This window comes from Cyprinodon variegatus, unplaced genomic scaffold, assembly GCF_000732505.1.
Source record: "Cyprinodon variegatus isolate N-32 unplaced genomic scaffold, C_variegatus-1.0 Scaffold217, whole genome shotgun sequence".
NCBI classification, from domain to species: domain Eukaryota; kingdom Metazoa; phylum Chordata; class Actinopteri; order Cyprinodontiformes; family Cyprinodontidae; genus Cyprinodon; species Cyprinodon variegatus.
Window position 1 is genome coordinate 343,685 of NW_015150670.1, and position 17,077 is coordinate 360,761.

Below are 17,077 nucleotides of genomic sequence, written 5' to 3' on the forward strand. Positions count from 1 at the left end.
TGTAAGGGTTTACATCATCTCCCCATTGCAGACCCAATATCCCTCTCACCCTCACAGCTAAGTAAAAACAGCAAAATGCACTACAGAGATGTGCCACAATTAGAGGGAGGAACTGCATCGATACTGATCATGGCTCACTTGGGAATAAAAAGGCTCTAACTAGCCGCATTACGGGTCACTTCAGTGCCACTTTGGCTAAACAAACTTGTACGGAACCTGTAGTTAATGAGCTTTAAATTAAAATTGTCCTTAAACAACAACAACAACCAACTCAAAGGGGACGCATAATAGGTAGCCCAGCGTCCCTAGCTAATTTGTACACCAACTATTAAAAGAACTGAATAGTAAGAGGATGTATAAAGTGACTAAATATACATATAAAAACATGAGGGCACACTTAAAATAGAAATTAGCAGTAAGTAATACTGAATTAGGAGTTTCTATTCTATAAGTGGTATATTTTACTAAAAGCTCTTGCCATACTCTTCTCTTTAATTAGATTTAGGACACTAGTGGCCTTTCCTTAGTGTATTCAGAAAAAAATGGGCAGGATGGGGGGTTAACATCCCCAACTTTTTGCTTTTATGATGAGCACAAGAATTATATACTTATAAGCTATTGCATAAAATAAAAACAAACTAGTATATGTTGTTTAACGAATTATCAGTAACAATTCAAAAGAGCTGGAAAAATTGCAACATAATGGAAATATCATAAATAAACACTTTCCATCTACACCTTTTTATCTCTCAACCCTTTTCATTTGTTTAGGAATCCAGTTCTGTATAAGTGTAGCTATAAATCACAAAATTACTTCCTATGAATTTTGGTGCATCTAAGAATGATACATGTTTGGATCCCATGCAGAATTGTATTGCATTTATTTCAGTAACAAGTCTGAACCCAACCTATTCGGAAAATATCTAGTCAGCATTTCACCAGAAGTATTGCATTTATAAACCTAACACTAGTATATGCAATGTCATCAAAAAAAGTGTAGTTTTCAGCGTGATCCTGACAATTTCACCATTTTGTCGAATATTTTTAACATTTCTGAATATCACTGTACCCCATTTCAGGATTTTAGGAAATCCTAAAATGTGGCGGATAACTGTGAAGCATCCTTATGAAATGCCAGAACCACCTCATTTAGGGTCTCGTATAAAGCTTGCGAATGCGAAAAACAGGGATGAAATGTGTGTACGCAACTTTTCATGTAGTTGTTGTGATCTATAAAAAACAAACTTGATGTTAAAAGCCATGTCCCAAATTAAAGCCTAACTGAATCTGAATAGATTTCAGACATTTAATTTCACTTTATATAAAACTTTAAATTACACCATCAGATCTGAAATAAGCAGAATCTGAAATAAGTGTCACATATACTGTATATATATTTATATTCTTTTACTGGTGAGCTGTAACTATACAAGGGCACCTGTTGCATAAATAGGAAAAGTTTCCTTGACCTCTCACCCCCTGCACCAGACTGTAGAGGAGCTGAGCAGCTCCTTTAGTGAAAGACTTTTACACCCCGTTTGTAAAAATTAGCGCTACCGCAGGTCATTCATCATTGTTGCCTTCAGACTCTACAATGCGACACTATAACTGCAGTAATTTGTGCAATATTTAATGTGCAATCAATATTCAATACCTTCTGAAATAACCTGTTTTATATTTCATATCCACTGCAATAACTATAATATATATATATATATATATATATATATATATATATACACACACACCTATTCATATAAATACCCAGTTCATACCCTGTGCAATAAACCTGAATATACTGTATATACCCCATGCACCTTTTGCCACCTTCTTCTTTTAGACTATGTGACGAGCAAATTTTTCCACTGTGAGATCAATACTAAATTAAGGTGCATGCCATATTTAAATGTTTCCACACCCTCATATTCCTCTCTCTAATAAACAATGTAACTTGTACCACAGATAAATACATTACATAAAGGTGTGATGTATTCACACGGATTGTATTGTAAATACCATTGTGAAGCAGTGTGTAATGGTGCACAATGGAAGCACAAGTGTGCGTTGAAAATGGGAGAATCAAAGGATAAATTTTTTTTTTCTTTTAGGATCAATTCCATTCCCTGGCCCATGATGATGACTGGCTTAATCCAATAAAACTTGTTAGAGGATTGCTTTGGGACTATGAGCCAAGTGAAGTTCTGGAGAGACCGACCAAGTGGATCATCACAGGTGTTAAACAAAGGCAGGTCAGTTTGCACAAGTCTGAGGTAGAAAAAAAAAATAAAAAGAGATGGGTAGCTGAGTGCGCGGTTATAAAGAAGTACAAATGAATATGATTAACCATTAATTTTATAGATCTTTATAAATGATAGGTGCATTTAGCATATATATTTAATCTGAGCAAAAAAAGGATGCAGCTTCAGCTGCAGTCAGTTCATTCATTCCTTTATAGATGGATTAGAAAATGCCATGTTTGCCCATATCAATAGACTGTGTGCTGTTTTTCCAGATTTTTGTCATTTCATTTTTGTTCATTTTCAACTAGTTACAGCTGATAACCACTGCAGGGTTCTAAACGGCTCCTACCTGAACTCTCTACCTGAAGCAACATTTTAGTATTAAAATAATTCTCTGAATTTATCCATAAATCTGTGATGTTACTGCCAGCACTAAGTTTTACACTGCCTGCCATGAATGGCCCTGTTAAAATAAACAGTACATATCAGACTCCATTGCCATTCATAATACCTTGTTTAATTCATCACAGCTCTACTGTGGCTACCAAACACATTTTTCCCGCTCTTCAACTCACAAACATCTATTTGTGCCTGTTAAAGTGCGCCGTTTTGAACTTTAAAATCTCTCTGCGGTTGCCATTAGTATCCATTAAATAACATTGATTAGCTGGCTTATTCAAATAAACAATGACATTCATGCAGTGCTTTTGCAATGCCATGTAATGGCCTTCCTTTAGGGTATAAAGTGCAGCTTCTGTCTGAAGTAAAACAGCAGCCATGCCTACTGTTTGCAGAAGGATCTACACCAGTGTTTTTCAATCCTGGTCCTCATGTTTTAGATCAGGCATCCCCAAAGTCGGTCCTTGAGGGCCTCTGTCCTGCAGGTTTTAGAGGTTTCCCTGCACCAGCACAGCTGATTTATGTTGATAGTTGATTAACAGTTTTTGCTGAACTGAAGCAGAGAAACCTCTAAAACCTGCAGGACAGCGGTCCTCGAGGACCGACTTTGGGGATGCCTGTTTTAGATGTTTTCCAGCTTTCACACACCTGTTATCAATTGATAGCAGATTATCAGGCTTTGCTGAACTGCTATCATCTGAATCAGGTGTGCTGAACCTCAGAAACATCCAAAACATGCAGAGCAGAATGCCTTGAGGACCAGGGTTAAAAAAACACTGATCTACACCAAGTAACCGCGTCTCAGTTACATCAGTCATTGGGAACAAAGCACCGAAAGCTACAGACACTTTAGACAGCATACTGGGAATCACTTTTATGCATGCCTGTAAATACTCAGCATTTCTCCACATTGTCTAAAGGAACATCCAGTGATTTATTCATTGAAACAGAACCAGTGGCAGAGCTTTACCTTTTACCCTTTACAGTCACAGTGCTATCCTTTGCAAGGCACTGCATGTTGAAATCAAAGATCGTTAATTGAAAACCCCTCTACACCTTTACAGTCACTTATATTTAAGTAGCCCAGAAAGCCACAATGAGACCCCTGCAGTCACATTAAACACCAGTAACACTGAACCTGAGCACTTACAATAAAGGCACTTTAGCTTCAAAAAATAATTATACTTTTTTTTTTTCCTGAATTAACCACTTTTATTTATTGTTCAAATAATCTCACACAATCAAAACCTCAGAATAGGCTGGGGTTTTTCTTAGATATTTCCTGACTTAGAAAAGGAACAGCTCACAGTTTTTCACAGCCTCACAAATCTTAATAAAATATAGCTAACATTTCTGAGCTTAAGTCCCCAGCCAAGAAATACACATCTTAAATGTAAAGGGGTGCAATACTTTTAATTATGTCTTGACATAAGGTTAAATCAAACTAACAATGGTGTTAGTAAAGCTCTTATACTTTACTAAAAGTATAGAATTCTTACGCAATAGCCTGTTTTTATGTTTAACTCTTTAAAACAGTTTCTCCTGGGGATTCCTTTCGGTAACATAAATCTTGTTTTTTACCACATTAACAACATCCTTGTCTAAGAATGGGGATCATATTAACTTAAGATTCAATTTAATTGGCCGAGGCCCTTTACAGTGGATGCATTTTTTCTAATTGTTATTTTATTATGCCACACCTCAGAGTATTGGACTGAATTTGAATGCATTTATAGTATGAAATGGCTCAATTCTAGTGAGGAGTTGGACATACTGCTACATCTCAATAAGCTCATCACTGGAATGTATATTCATTAAATAAACTCAAATAAAAAAGTATAAGGGAGCCTAGGCGGAAGTTCAACAGAAGAAACTGATTGCATGTCTACATTCACCTGCGACACAGCCAATAAGCTTTGAAGCACACCTCCACAAAAGCCAATCGGCATTCAAAGTCTTAAAAGGCTTACAATCCACACCTAGTCTGTTACCTAGTGAGCAGACTGTGGTTTCGCTGTGTGACTTCATTCAGATGACCCCATTTCAACCCACCTCCAGCCCCTCCTCCACCATCATAGCTAAAACTTCATCAGAGTCTCATTCCTCCAGTACTCTTGCTGCGTTCCCCATCTCATTTTAAGTGCTGGGCAGAAGACCGCCATATTGAGCCTCGTTCTGCAAGAGGTTTCTTCCCAATGGGGAGTTCTTCCTCTCCACTGTCGCTTCATGCTTGCTCATCATGGACAGGTTCTCTCAACCTCTGTTATCCAACTGGACTTCCATCTTCCAGGTCCCTGAGTGAAGCTCTAGTATCAGCTCAAGCATCCACTGGATCTCCCTATAAAGTTTAGCATCTCACTAACCAGCAGTCTACAGACTGACCAACTTCATCTATCTCAACTCCACAACCAGTCTCAGGCCTGAGGGGAAACAGCACTATTCTTTGCTCCTGTTCATGCATATCTATCAAAATTAAGTGCTATGTTTCCTGCCGAGGTCTGAGTGCCAAAGACAAAGTAATTGTATCAATAAATTTCTTCTAATCGTCTTTTCTCTTCACGCGAGTTTTTCAGATTGAAATACATTGATCACAGATTCATTAGACAATTTTTTTTATAATTAAAGCTTTCAGCTGAAGGCCGTTTATGTGAATAATCACATAAACCAAATTAAATGAAAAACAAAAATTAGGAACGTTCTGGCCTTAGCCTAGTGGTCAGACTGCCGAATTGACAGCCATTATCCTTAAAAAGTAAGGCAGAGCAAGAGGCCTTTTCCAAGAGATACTGTTTGTTTATGTATTGCTGTATGGAAGCATGTTATGGGTATCTTAGTGGGGGGGTTGTAGAAAAAGGCAAAGGAGAGAAAATATATCCATGCAAAATCCATTCAAGAGTTTCGCAGGAATTTAAAAGACGTGGGCTGAAGCTAGAATCAAAGCTTCCAGGTTTCCCATATAAAGTGTAACCAGTTCACAGGCTTCACCTGTTGGGTTATTTCTATTAAGCCACTCCTAAACCAGATTTTACCTGTGCAAAGGAAAAAATATGTAATTCATGATAACCGTTTCCCCGTGCTAAGCCAGCAAGGCATTATTCTATGCTGACTTAAATGCAGACACAGCTAGCAGGCAAATGGATGCCTTTTGAATAAATGTGCAAGGCGATGCAGAGCTATCAGACAGAAGTTGATAAAGTAATTGGAGTACTACAAAGCTTTTTTTCAATGGAGGAAGGAGAAGTTATTGATTTGGTTGGCACTGCAATGTATTGAGAATTGAGCTTTAATTCTCTAGACAAACTCAAAAAAAGAAAAAGAAGATGAGGTGAGTCGAGTAAAGTGAGGTGAGTCGACCCCGATGCCAGCAAGCCTTTCTTAGCAAGAACAGGGTTTGTGTAATTCAATAACTCGCTTGCTCACAGGCTCCGACAGGATCCAAACTGTACTGATGGGAATGCCCATCATTGGCAAGCGATTGATTTGTTTGGAGCCACACTGATTTTGCAACTTTGAGTTGTCTAACCAAGACAGCAACAAGACAGGAAAGCCTAGTTAAAAACCTGTTTGAAGCAAAAGTTTTTTTTTTTTTTACCTTTGGGGACAGCAGAGTAGATCTACAGCAAAGTGAACAAGCATGGAAAGGAACAGAGCTGCACAATAAAAAGGGGAAATAAACATTTAACATGCATTTAACATGCATTTTCCAGATAAATCAAGGTCCCGGTGTCTGAAGGAATTTACTGTTGATGTTGTAATGGGTTACATTTTGTTGTACAAAGCTTGTTTCCTCTGCTGATAATCTTCATATAGGTGCTATTTATTTTTTGTTCAATCTTGCACCTGCTGAAATTATCTAACCGTTGTCTTATCAATCATGGCATCAATGCACTTGATTGGCTAGCAAAATAACCTGACTGAAGCGCCAGGGTTTATGAGCAACATTAGAGACTACAGAGGTAACAGTGAAGACAACTATTCCAGGTTAATTTTAATTGATTACCACACACCAGTGTATTTTGGAAATGTTAGTCTTGCAAAGATGACATTTCTTGTTTATATGTGCTAAATGAGCAAACTGCATTTAATATTCAGTGAATTGAACTCTCTTTGCTCTTGTTACATGTCCTTTAAAGTTTATTTTTGTATCTAGTAGGCAACTAGCTAAGAATCTCAAGGTTTTCTTTGCTTGTGTTGACTCAGACATGGAAAGCTTGTGGATTTCTGTTGATTCATTGGGGACTGATGCATGCAAAAAGTGTCATAGCCTTTGGTAGAGAAGGCTGAGCTCAGCTCAGACTGAACAAACTAATGCCATTAGTGTCTCTAATACCATTGTACTGTCCTCCCAGGCTTAACTCATTATGCGGCTTCCAGTGCTACAGAACCATTATGAGTATAAACCCAGGACCAAACATTTGGTCCAACTTTACACCCCATCTTTGATGTTGAAAAAAAAACACAATCACTGTGAGCTTGCTGTGGCCTGACCTGGGGAGGGGCTATTGTTGCTTTTCTATGAACTGGCATGAGCACTGACAATGACCCAGCGTGCATTTATGTCTGTGTGTGTGAGGGAACACACGCTCATTCCTACACAATACACCATTGTCTCCTGAACCTCAACAGTAATTTATGTATATTCTCTTTCTTCGTCTCATCCTTCCCTGTTCTACAATCCTTTTGTTGTATTGCTGTTTTTTCCTCTTATCCTTTTAACATACCTCCCTTAAAGTGATGTCACCTTTCTCATTTTTTGTCACTGCCATCATCCAATATTGACACTCAATTGAAAATTACATATCCCTCTATTTTTTTTCTCAATTCATACTAATAGACATCATACTTAAGCCACTTAGTAGGAACATACAGAAAACATAAGCGACATAAACTGCATGTTGCAGCCGTAGACTTCATAAAAAGCCCAATCACATCACTCTGGGCTGATCCCAGAATATGCAGACTGAATCATGCATTGACTGACAATATGCTATCTGCATAGAAATCCATCCCCTACTATTGGCACATTTGCATCAGTCTTGAACAGCTGGGCATTAAACCTCCTAACTAGCACCAGGAGAGCTTGATTTTATCTATAACATTTATTGGTTTATTTTTGACAAATATCATAAAAGAAAGAAAATGCAAACATTTAAACATATCAAGCAAAGTTTATATCAAAACATGCCTAATCTAGGCTAGAAAAATACCTAATAAAATCTTATTTTTGTACGGTGACAGCGAAATGCTTGATAAGAGCAATCCCATCCTTTTAACAGTTTTAATCATTTCATTTTGATTATTAGTAAGCAAAAAGTAGCACATAATTATAAAAGGGAAAGCAAAAACAAAACACAGCTTTTCACAAACCCTTGTGTGCATTTTGTTTTGATGGCTTGTTTTATGCCACATTTACTCTGACACCCCTAAATGAAACAGCAAAAAAACAGTATTGTGAAGCAAGAAACATAACAGAAAGATCAGTTCAGGGAGAAAGTTGAGGGAAAGTTTAAAACATGGCTGGGTCATAAAATAATAATAATAATAATAATAATAATAACTGATAAAAGTGAAAAGAACATGCCGAAATCAACCAAAAAGCTACTAGAGGCTGCAAAAGATTTGAGACTGGGGTTTGAAGTATATACATGAATCATCTGTTAGATTGGCCTAGTCAAAGTCCAAATAGACTAGGAGCTCTGAATGCAAGTCTTTTGGGGTCGACTCTGCACTTTTCGGGATATCTATTTCTAAAACCTTTAAAAATCATACTGTAAATCATGTTTCTTCAATTTTAATAATAAATCACTTAATATTAGTCTGTCACATTCAACCCAATTAAAATACACCAAGGTTTTTTGGGGAAAAAAAGTAAAACATGTTGGTTGACTGCCCCTACCCACAGACCTGCCCCTCTACTTACAGCTGTAGTAGTAGTGTCTTCCTTCCACAAATTCAAAGCCCAGTGAGAACGGGGTGAATTTTTGGATCTTTTCAGAGAAGCGGACGGGTCCATATGCAGCAAACGGATTGTTACATTCCCACCTCTTCACTGCCTTTTTGGTCTCCACACAGCCTTTGAAGGCCTCCTCCTCAACCAGATAGAGCACCAGGGTCTCTGGCTGCTCCGGAACTGGAATCCCAGAGTCTGGATAGTAGGGGCAGTAGATGTCCAAGTAATCATTGAGGTTTAGCTGGACAGAAAGATCTCCTGCTGTTAACCTGGAAGAAGGAATAAAAAAGGTACATTAATATTTACAGAACAATTACAGGGTGATTGGACATAGAGGGGGGTGATTTAACATTAGCGATGCCTGGAGCAATATGGGTACATAAAGAAGACTGACAGTTCATCAATAACTTAATTACAGAGGGTGATAAAGCAAAAGTCAACCAAGTGTTCACAGTCACATTTTGGGATTATATATATATATATATATATATATATATTTTATTCCCAGACCAGTGAGGGATTTTTTTCCCCCCTGCTTGAGATGGGAGGAAAAACAATTCTCCATATGCTAATTAACACCACTGAGGGGAGACAAGTGTGAAATAAACTCCACTCCCTCTGCTTTCCACCTCCTACAGTGGAGCCTAGGCACACACCGCCGAGCACCAACCTAAACAAACGTGCACGTGAATAAACAGCAGAGTCAGTCAAGGCTGACTAGCTTTTGGCACAACAACAATTTTGGACAAGACAGCATCATTAGAACAGAGAAGCTGCATAATGTATGCTCCTTCAGACTGAGGGTTCTGACTTCCTGTCAGCTTGAGTATAAAGAGCTACCCATGTACAAAGCAATAAAGGAAAGAGGATGGGGGTCCAGACTAATTTCCAGAGTTGTCTGTTCCTTTGACTCATTTTACAAAATTGTAGAAACACAAACAGTGCATTGTCTAAACATAATGATGATGAACCCATGTGTGCATGCAGCAGATTTAATCAAGATTTTTTATAATATGAAGATGATTTTTTTGCAAGACAATATATACCCATTACATTCTATGTACATTGCGTTGAACAGTATTCAAAATATTTATGAATAGTGACACAAGGGATAGATGGGACTGCAAAAAAACCTAAAATAATAATAATGATCAAAGGAGTAAAGGGGCGAAGAAAGGAAAGAAGGTCAAGAGATAGAATGCAAATAAAACAAAACCGAAGAGCATGGAAACAGAGGCTAATAAAAGATGGAAGAAAAGAAAAGGCCAAACAGGAAAGAAGGTAAGCACACAAGAAAGGAGTGAAGGAAGGAAGGAAAGACAAGACAAGGCCATGAAGGGGCAAATAAAACAAAGACCACAGGAAACAATGGGTAGATGGACATAAAATAAGGAACAAAAAGGTACATGGATGGACAGAAGAAATAAGAATTTAGGACAATCCGGACCAAGGAACGGATGAAAAGCCATACAAGGAGGAAAATGGAAAAGTAAGTAAAAATTTATAGAACTGAAGGAAGACAAATTGACAGACAAGAAGGATGAAAAAAAAGACAAGGAAAAGTGAGTGAGGATGGGCACTAAAACAGATGAGTGAAAAAAATAAGAGAGGAAGGAAGGAAGGAAGGAAGGAAGGAAGGAAGGAAGGAAGGAAGGAAGGAAGGAAGGAAGGAAGATTTGCAAATTCCAGGAAAGACCTTTTCCCATAAATATCCCCATTCCAAAAAATCTGCTTACAGACTTTTTCAGACTATATGGGAACCTTGCAGGAAATATGTGATTTGCGACAGGAGACAGATAAAGAGCTACAAAGTACAAAACTAAGGCAAAAGAAAAAAGTTGGATGAATAGGTGAATAAAGTGGAGTAAAGAGAAAAGAAAGTGTTTTAATTAGTGACCCTAGAGAGCCTGAGTGCAGACACTCAGAGCACAGAACAACGGCATGGAGGAGGAGAGGAGACAGACTTTAATTGGCCTCTTCTTCTCATGAAGAAACAAGAGAGAAGAATGAGGGGCAGAATGTGGCTTGAGCAGAAGGTTCAGGTCCGTCAGTGGGAGTCTATAGAGGGGTGACAGACCAGAGGAAAGAGGAAGAGGAGTGCTGGGGCTCACTGAAGAGGAACATGAGAGGGAAGAGGAGCGAAGAGTTAGGGGAAGAGAGGTGGAGGTACAGGGCGGAGCGCTCTCGAGTTAAGCAGCCGAACAAAGAATAGAGAAAAAGAATAAATAGCAGGAAAAAAAAAATCAGTGCAGAGCACCAGTAGTGGTAGGAGGGGGAAAAGGAGGTACTCAGCAAACCTGATGAAGGCAGAAATGGAGCGGATAGATGTGAAAGGAAGCAGGAGTCAGAGATGGTCCAGCAAATTTAAAGAGTGCACCAAAAATGGATGGAGCAATAAGAAGAAAAATGACATGAGATTCTATGAGAAAATGGGAGCTAAAAGATCTTTAGATGGTCTAATATTGAGATATTGGGTAAATATCTCAGCAGAATGCTGGATTGTTAGATATGTTCAAAAGTCTTTTCTGAACTCCAAGTCAAACTTTGTTCATTAAAATGAAAGTCCCATTTTCCCCTTAAATTCATGCCTGTTGGAGGTTAGCAATGCAAATGATTATCCTTTGACCTAATTAAACCCAATAACATTTAATACCCTTTTTACACCGAATGTAAAAAAAACAACTTATTTCTCACTCTTGCATTCAAATATAGAAGAGATGAAACCAGCAAAATTTAGCAATAAAGAAGCTGGAAAAATAGAAAGCATCCAAGTAAATTTTCAATAATAAAAAATAAGGTTTATTTTGAAATTTTAACTTGAAATACTCAAAGTATTTTGATGAAAATTTAAGTAATCCTTGTGGTTATTATGAGACTATAACAAATGGAATTGCAAAGAATGAGGACATAAAGGACCTTTTTGCAGATGATCATTTACCAATTTCTTACCATCACTTGTTCTATATTTCAAGTGATGGCAGAGAGAATATTGATTAAACTATAGTTGTTCAAACCAGTTTTATGTCCTGAGTTTAAAATGAGGCAGGACTTTTACCACTTTTGCAGCTGTTTCCACAGCAGATTGTCTGAAGGGATAAATAAATGTTTTTTTTTTACTCTGTACTAAACAAGATTTTTTTCATATTTTTTTTTATCATTTTTATTTTCTTACAAGGCAAATGTTTGCAGGCAGATAAAATTCCAAGTTTCAAACCTATCCACATTTCAATGGTATTCAAAACAACATCTTTTCAAACCAGAGATAATACCCTGAGATAAAGAATCCCTGCTCAGCCTGGTGCGTGTTCAAGTATGTGTTTAGGATGCCTGAAATCCTGGAGACGATCCATCATGGACACGACAAAAATCGATCAACTCAGGACCCACATGAGCCATGTCGCCTGATCAATACCTCTTCTGCCATTGTGTGCGTGTCTGGATATCAAGCCCTGTCCAATCGCTCTATTACCTGAGTACACTAATTACATCAGAAAGGAGGCTGATTTATGTGGCGAGACAAACAGTATAGGGTGCAGTCCAAAGCAAGCACACAGTTTTGCACATTAATACAGAGAATCACAAAACTCCCTTTATTCCGTCTTACCACCTGTGGTGCTTTTTAAGATACCTCAGCCAGAGAAAGGTTTCCTGTTGAACTGTGTGTGTGTGTGAATTCAATAGACTCGTGCTGAGTCAATATGCTGCACTCCCTGCTATACATGTCACTCATCTTAAGATTTCCTCTTCAGCTTCTCTTCTCCCCCACCCTCTCTCTCTTCTGCTTCCCTGCGAGGTCTCCTCCCTCATCTTCCCCCAACTTTAGGTGACATGCACTTATTCTCCGTCTGTTGCTTCCAGAGAGTGCACATCCTTATATTACCTGACCCCCTACCTCCGACAAGCCTCCACCCTAAGCCGGTGCCAGATGCAACCCAGCAATTACAGAGTTGGTGTGGGGCTATATTCATGTCAACCTGTCATCTCTCTTTCCTCCCTCATAACTTTCCTTCCTTCCCTCCATCCCTTTCTTCCTCTCTGGACCCGCTAGGCCTGGGTACCCCCTAATTACACACAGCATTCCTCCTCCTCTTGGCAGACACCAAAAAGCAGTGGGGTGACAGCAAAGTGGGCATCATGGGAGAAGCCTTGAAAGGCTGTAGGTGTCGGGGACGAGTATACCAGTGCAACCCGGCTGAGGGAGAATCCTCCAGATGTGGCAAAGACGGGTTAGGTCCAGTTTACCAGAGCCAAGGCACATTTGGAATAACAGTGACTCACACATGGATAACAGGGCAGGCTCCATGCAATATGCGATGGAGTTTCATATTGTTGCAGGCTTCTTGCTGATAAGGAATCCAAGATAACAAGCTTAGCTCTTCAGTAGAAATGGCAACACTTATCCCCAATAATCACTGAACCCTGCATTACAAATACTGGAACTCAGCTTAGCTGATAACCTGCAGATGTGTCCTTGTTTCCCCGTCTAGCACACACACCTACACAGGCCAATGTCTATGTGTGTGTGTGCAGTTTTAATGAAATGCAGCGGGATGACTGTGGCAGGGACCTTTGATCCTTTAATATGAGAGAATAATTAAAGGAGCAACAATCTTGCAACAGCCTCAGGAATACAGAACAGATTCTCAAATGTGCACAGCAGCTGCATATGCCCCAGTACACATCACATATCTACTTCCCATACCAGTCCAGGAGAAAAATATCATATGAAAATAAAAATGCTAAAAACACAATATCACTTCCTGCCATTATGAAAAAAAGGAAACAATCACTTCTGTTAGATAGAAGAATGGTTTCTAGTTCCATTCAGTGATGGTGGGAGGCCAAAATGCTTGGTTGGTTTCTAGGTTTGACTACGGCCAGTGGCAGGAGGGAGACTGCTAACTCTGCTTTCTACGCTTAATGGGCACAGCACCCTTTGGTCGCACTGACGAGGCTGGATGCGCTACGCTGTGGTGAATCCTAAAACAACACTCTAGGTTACCGGGGTGGATCTATGAGCTCTCTTTCACGTGTTAAACTGGCTTTTATTTCCACACCACGTTACTTTAAAGATCACCAGCTAAAAGTAAAATTAACAAAGGGTGAGGTTTGGTCCCAAGGAACAAAACAAGATTACTGTAAAACAGCATGACAATCTCTGGCATGAGTTGGTTTAATCCAACATGTCATCACAAAAAATGTTGACACCTCAAATGAATCAAAACAGCTTTTGTTTAGTGAGCTCTCGCTTAGCTACCGTGTGAAAACTAGTAGAACCAGTAGCAAACACAGGCTCTGTTTTTCTTAAGCAAAAGAAGCCGAGGGGAGACTCTCACGCTATGATGACCATGAGTGAAAAAAAAAACAAAGCAAGTTGTTACTCAAACATTTGAAAATATAGACGGTGATATGGCTACCTTTTTTATACAGATGAATAATAATGACTCTTCCAACTGTTGCTAAAATAAAAGAATATCATGGTTCCAATAAAATAGTGGTGTTCACTAATTTGATATCCAAACAAAGGACTTAACCACGATTAAATGCGATATGTAGAAAATCATGAAAAATTATGAAAACATGATGATAAAGTAACGAAAAGTGTTGCATTTCAAATGTATATTCTAATCTTTGCCATTTAAAAGATAAATCAAGTGATCGGAAATACTGCTTATTAATTTTTAAGAAATTATTGGCATTGTGATGGTTCCCCCCCCTTCTTACATGTGTAATTTACTCAGTTTACTGGGAGTAAATGGGGTAGTGTGACTAGAATACATACTTTTTACAGGTAGAAGGCCACTGGTGAATATTTCAGCTTGATCACAAGTGTTAATCACTGATATTTCACAGGAACCTGCTGATCCAAGCAGGTAAGAATTACAATCAATAGAAATAAACTCTCCAGAGAGAAAAATATACAATTACTGTACATTCAAGAGGACCAGATTTTTAAGATTTTAATAAATACTCATCTTTACAATTGATCTAGATACTTAACTAAGTCACATGTGTTACACTGCTATAAAATGAAAGTAGGTTAAGGTAATAATAGCAGTACAGGTATAAAATGAGAATTTAAATAAGTGAAGAAATTTAATGACTTTTTTATTCGAGTCGGAATGTTTTAACCAGCTTAGTTATTTCATAGGGTTGAAAGCTTAACAGTCTGGAAAATAAACATTTACTGAGTTTTACCATAGCATAAGCAGCCCTATTGGCCAAATTTTAAGTAAGCTAGTGTGGTGATGAACTGATGGTAAAAACAGCACAATAAACAGAATATTTTACTTTGTTTTTGGTAACTAATTTGGATGGCAGAGTGGTTTTTAAGAATTGATATACTCTCCCATGACTCATGGCTTTCCAATTAGTGTGGCTCATTATTTTTATCCCCATCATCACGGCAGTCGCAGCTTAGTCAGCACACTCTGTCATTTCAGAAAGTTTGAGAACTGAACGTTGCACAGGAATACAGTGTGGTAGTTTGGCATAAATTTCATTGGGGCATTTTTCAAAAAAAAAAAAAAAAGTGTGAGCAGACTTTTGAGGCTACCGCCACCACCAGTTTCTAATTAAAAAGAGGAGAATACTATAATCTACGTATATAGTGTTCAGAGAAATAACTTGAATATGACAAAAGTAAGAAATGACAATTGTTTGAAAATGAACAAATTACATTGCTTTTCAGCCATGCTTCAAAACAATTATTTAAAAAAAATAAACCCCATGTGAAAGAGTTGTCTCTGATCCAATCCGATGTCTGGGATTAGCTTATCCGCTGATACCTGATACTGGTCTAATTCAACTGCTGAATGAATGAATCATCTCACCATGCGAGTATAGGCTTTAGCCTCAACATTAACATAATTAAGAAAGGTAAAAAATTAACGCAGGCATAAATGTACTTTAAATTATTTATAAACAAAGAAGCAGTAAAAAGAAAGAAATAGCGTCCCATGTAAAGTGGACTGGATTCGAACTCCAATATCTTATAACAAATCACGACATCTGATATTGCTAATTTAGTCAATGTCGGAGCTGATGGCTGATCCAGGTATAGGATCATAGCATCTCTAAAAATTATAGTCAAGCATGTTAAAGGTAAAGGCTATCAAGCAATCTCCAAGCAGCTTCTTTGATTACAGTTGGCCATATCATACAGAAAGATAGGATCAATTGGACGGATGCAAAACCTCCATTGATCTGGCTGCCGGAGGAAAACTGACAATAAGGAGACAATAATATGAATAGAAAGAAAAGAGCCAAGAAAATCTTCTAAAGAAATTAAAGGTGAACCTTAAACTCAATATCAGTGTCAGATCGCATCAACCGTCATTTGAGCCAAGCAAGACTTTGTGCATGGAGTTTGAAAGTTCTTGCTTTGCACGTTCATTGATCTCTTTCAATTGTCCTGAGGTATGATTATGTGCATATGAGTTTGTCTTTTCTTTGCATTTATGTGTTGCCCTGTCATGGACTGGTGTCCATGGTGTACTCAATCTCATTCCCCATTAGGGATGGATGGAAGGATGGGTTGATGTGTTATGGCCATGTTAGAGCAGGGTTTCTTATCCCTGGTCCTTAGGGCCTACTGTCCTACATGTTTTAGGTGTTCCCCTGCCTCCATACACCTGACCTAAATGAAAAGGTGATTTACAGGCACGATGGCTACAGAGGAGGTAATACAGTCTTTTGTATAAGGCCTGCTTGAGCAGAGGCACATCTAAAGCATGAAGGACAGTGGGCCCTTAGAAGCAGGGTTAACAAAACCCTGTGTTGGAGCCTACACAGTCATTGACCCAACTACTGACTTAACCGTTTTCCAGAGGTGGAAGTATATATGTGGAAGGATAATTGGAAGTAGTAAGTGAAAAAAGTGATGAAAGATAAAGTTCACAAAGAGTAGGATAAAGGACCTTCTTCAGTAATTTTAGAAGACTTTCTATTTCTCTCAGCTGACGAACTTAGAAATAGAGTTTATATGGCAACTGTAATAAACAAAATATACTCCACAAGCAATGCAGGTGAGGCAAAGGCCACTATAAATTATATATATTTTATTGCCATTTTAATTTATTGAAATGCATCAATCTTTTTTAGCCTTTTTATACTGCTTCATATGCCATAACTCTCAGTGTTTTATAATTTCAATGGAAAACAAGCATTTCAACATTGTCCAGGTATTAATTCCAGATTTGGGAACTCTCTAGGTACAACAGCTTTTGTCCAATAAGAAATAAGCAAATGGAGGTGTGAGCAAACTTTTGATAAAATGAGCCTAAAGATAGAGGAGGAAGAAGAAGAGAGTCAGGCAGTTCATTAAAGCAGAAACAATGGCTCAGGTTGGGAAAAAACAAAAAAATACTTCCTCTTGCTCCACAGGCTATCCTAAGTTCAGAGCCAAAAAGACAAGAGGAATTGAACAAGTTAGAAAAAGTGGAAAACAAGCTTCATTTGCTTTATACTCTAGGAGATTACAGGGCTG

At 38.2% G+C, this 17,077-nt stretch overlaps 1 protein-coding gene across 2 annotated transcripts in view; it reads right to left on the reverse strand.

Annotated features, from left to right (window-relative positions):
* Window positions 1-17,077, reverse strand: part of LOC107088391 (ephrin-A4-like) — a 52,295-nt gene that overhangs the window by 12,001 nt on the left and 23,217 nt on the right. For both annotated transcript variants that reach the window (XM_015380526.1, XM_015380525.1), the window contains exon 2: window positions 8,560-8,858. In XM_015380526.1, the coding sequence (XP_015236012.1) occupies window positions 8,560-8,858 (299 nt within the window). The remainder of the gene's footprint in view (window positions 1-8,559; window positions 8,859-17,077) is intronic.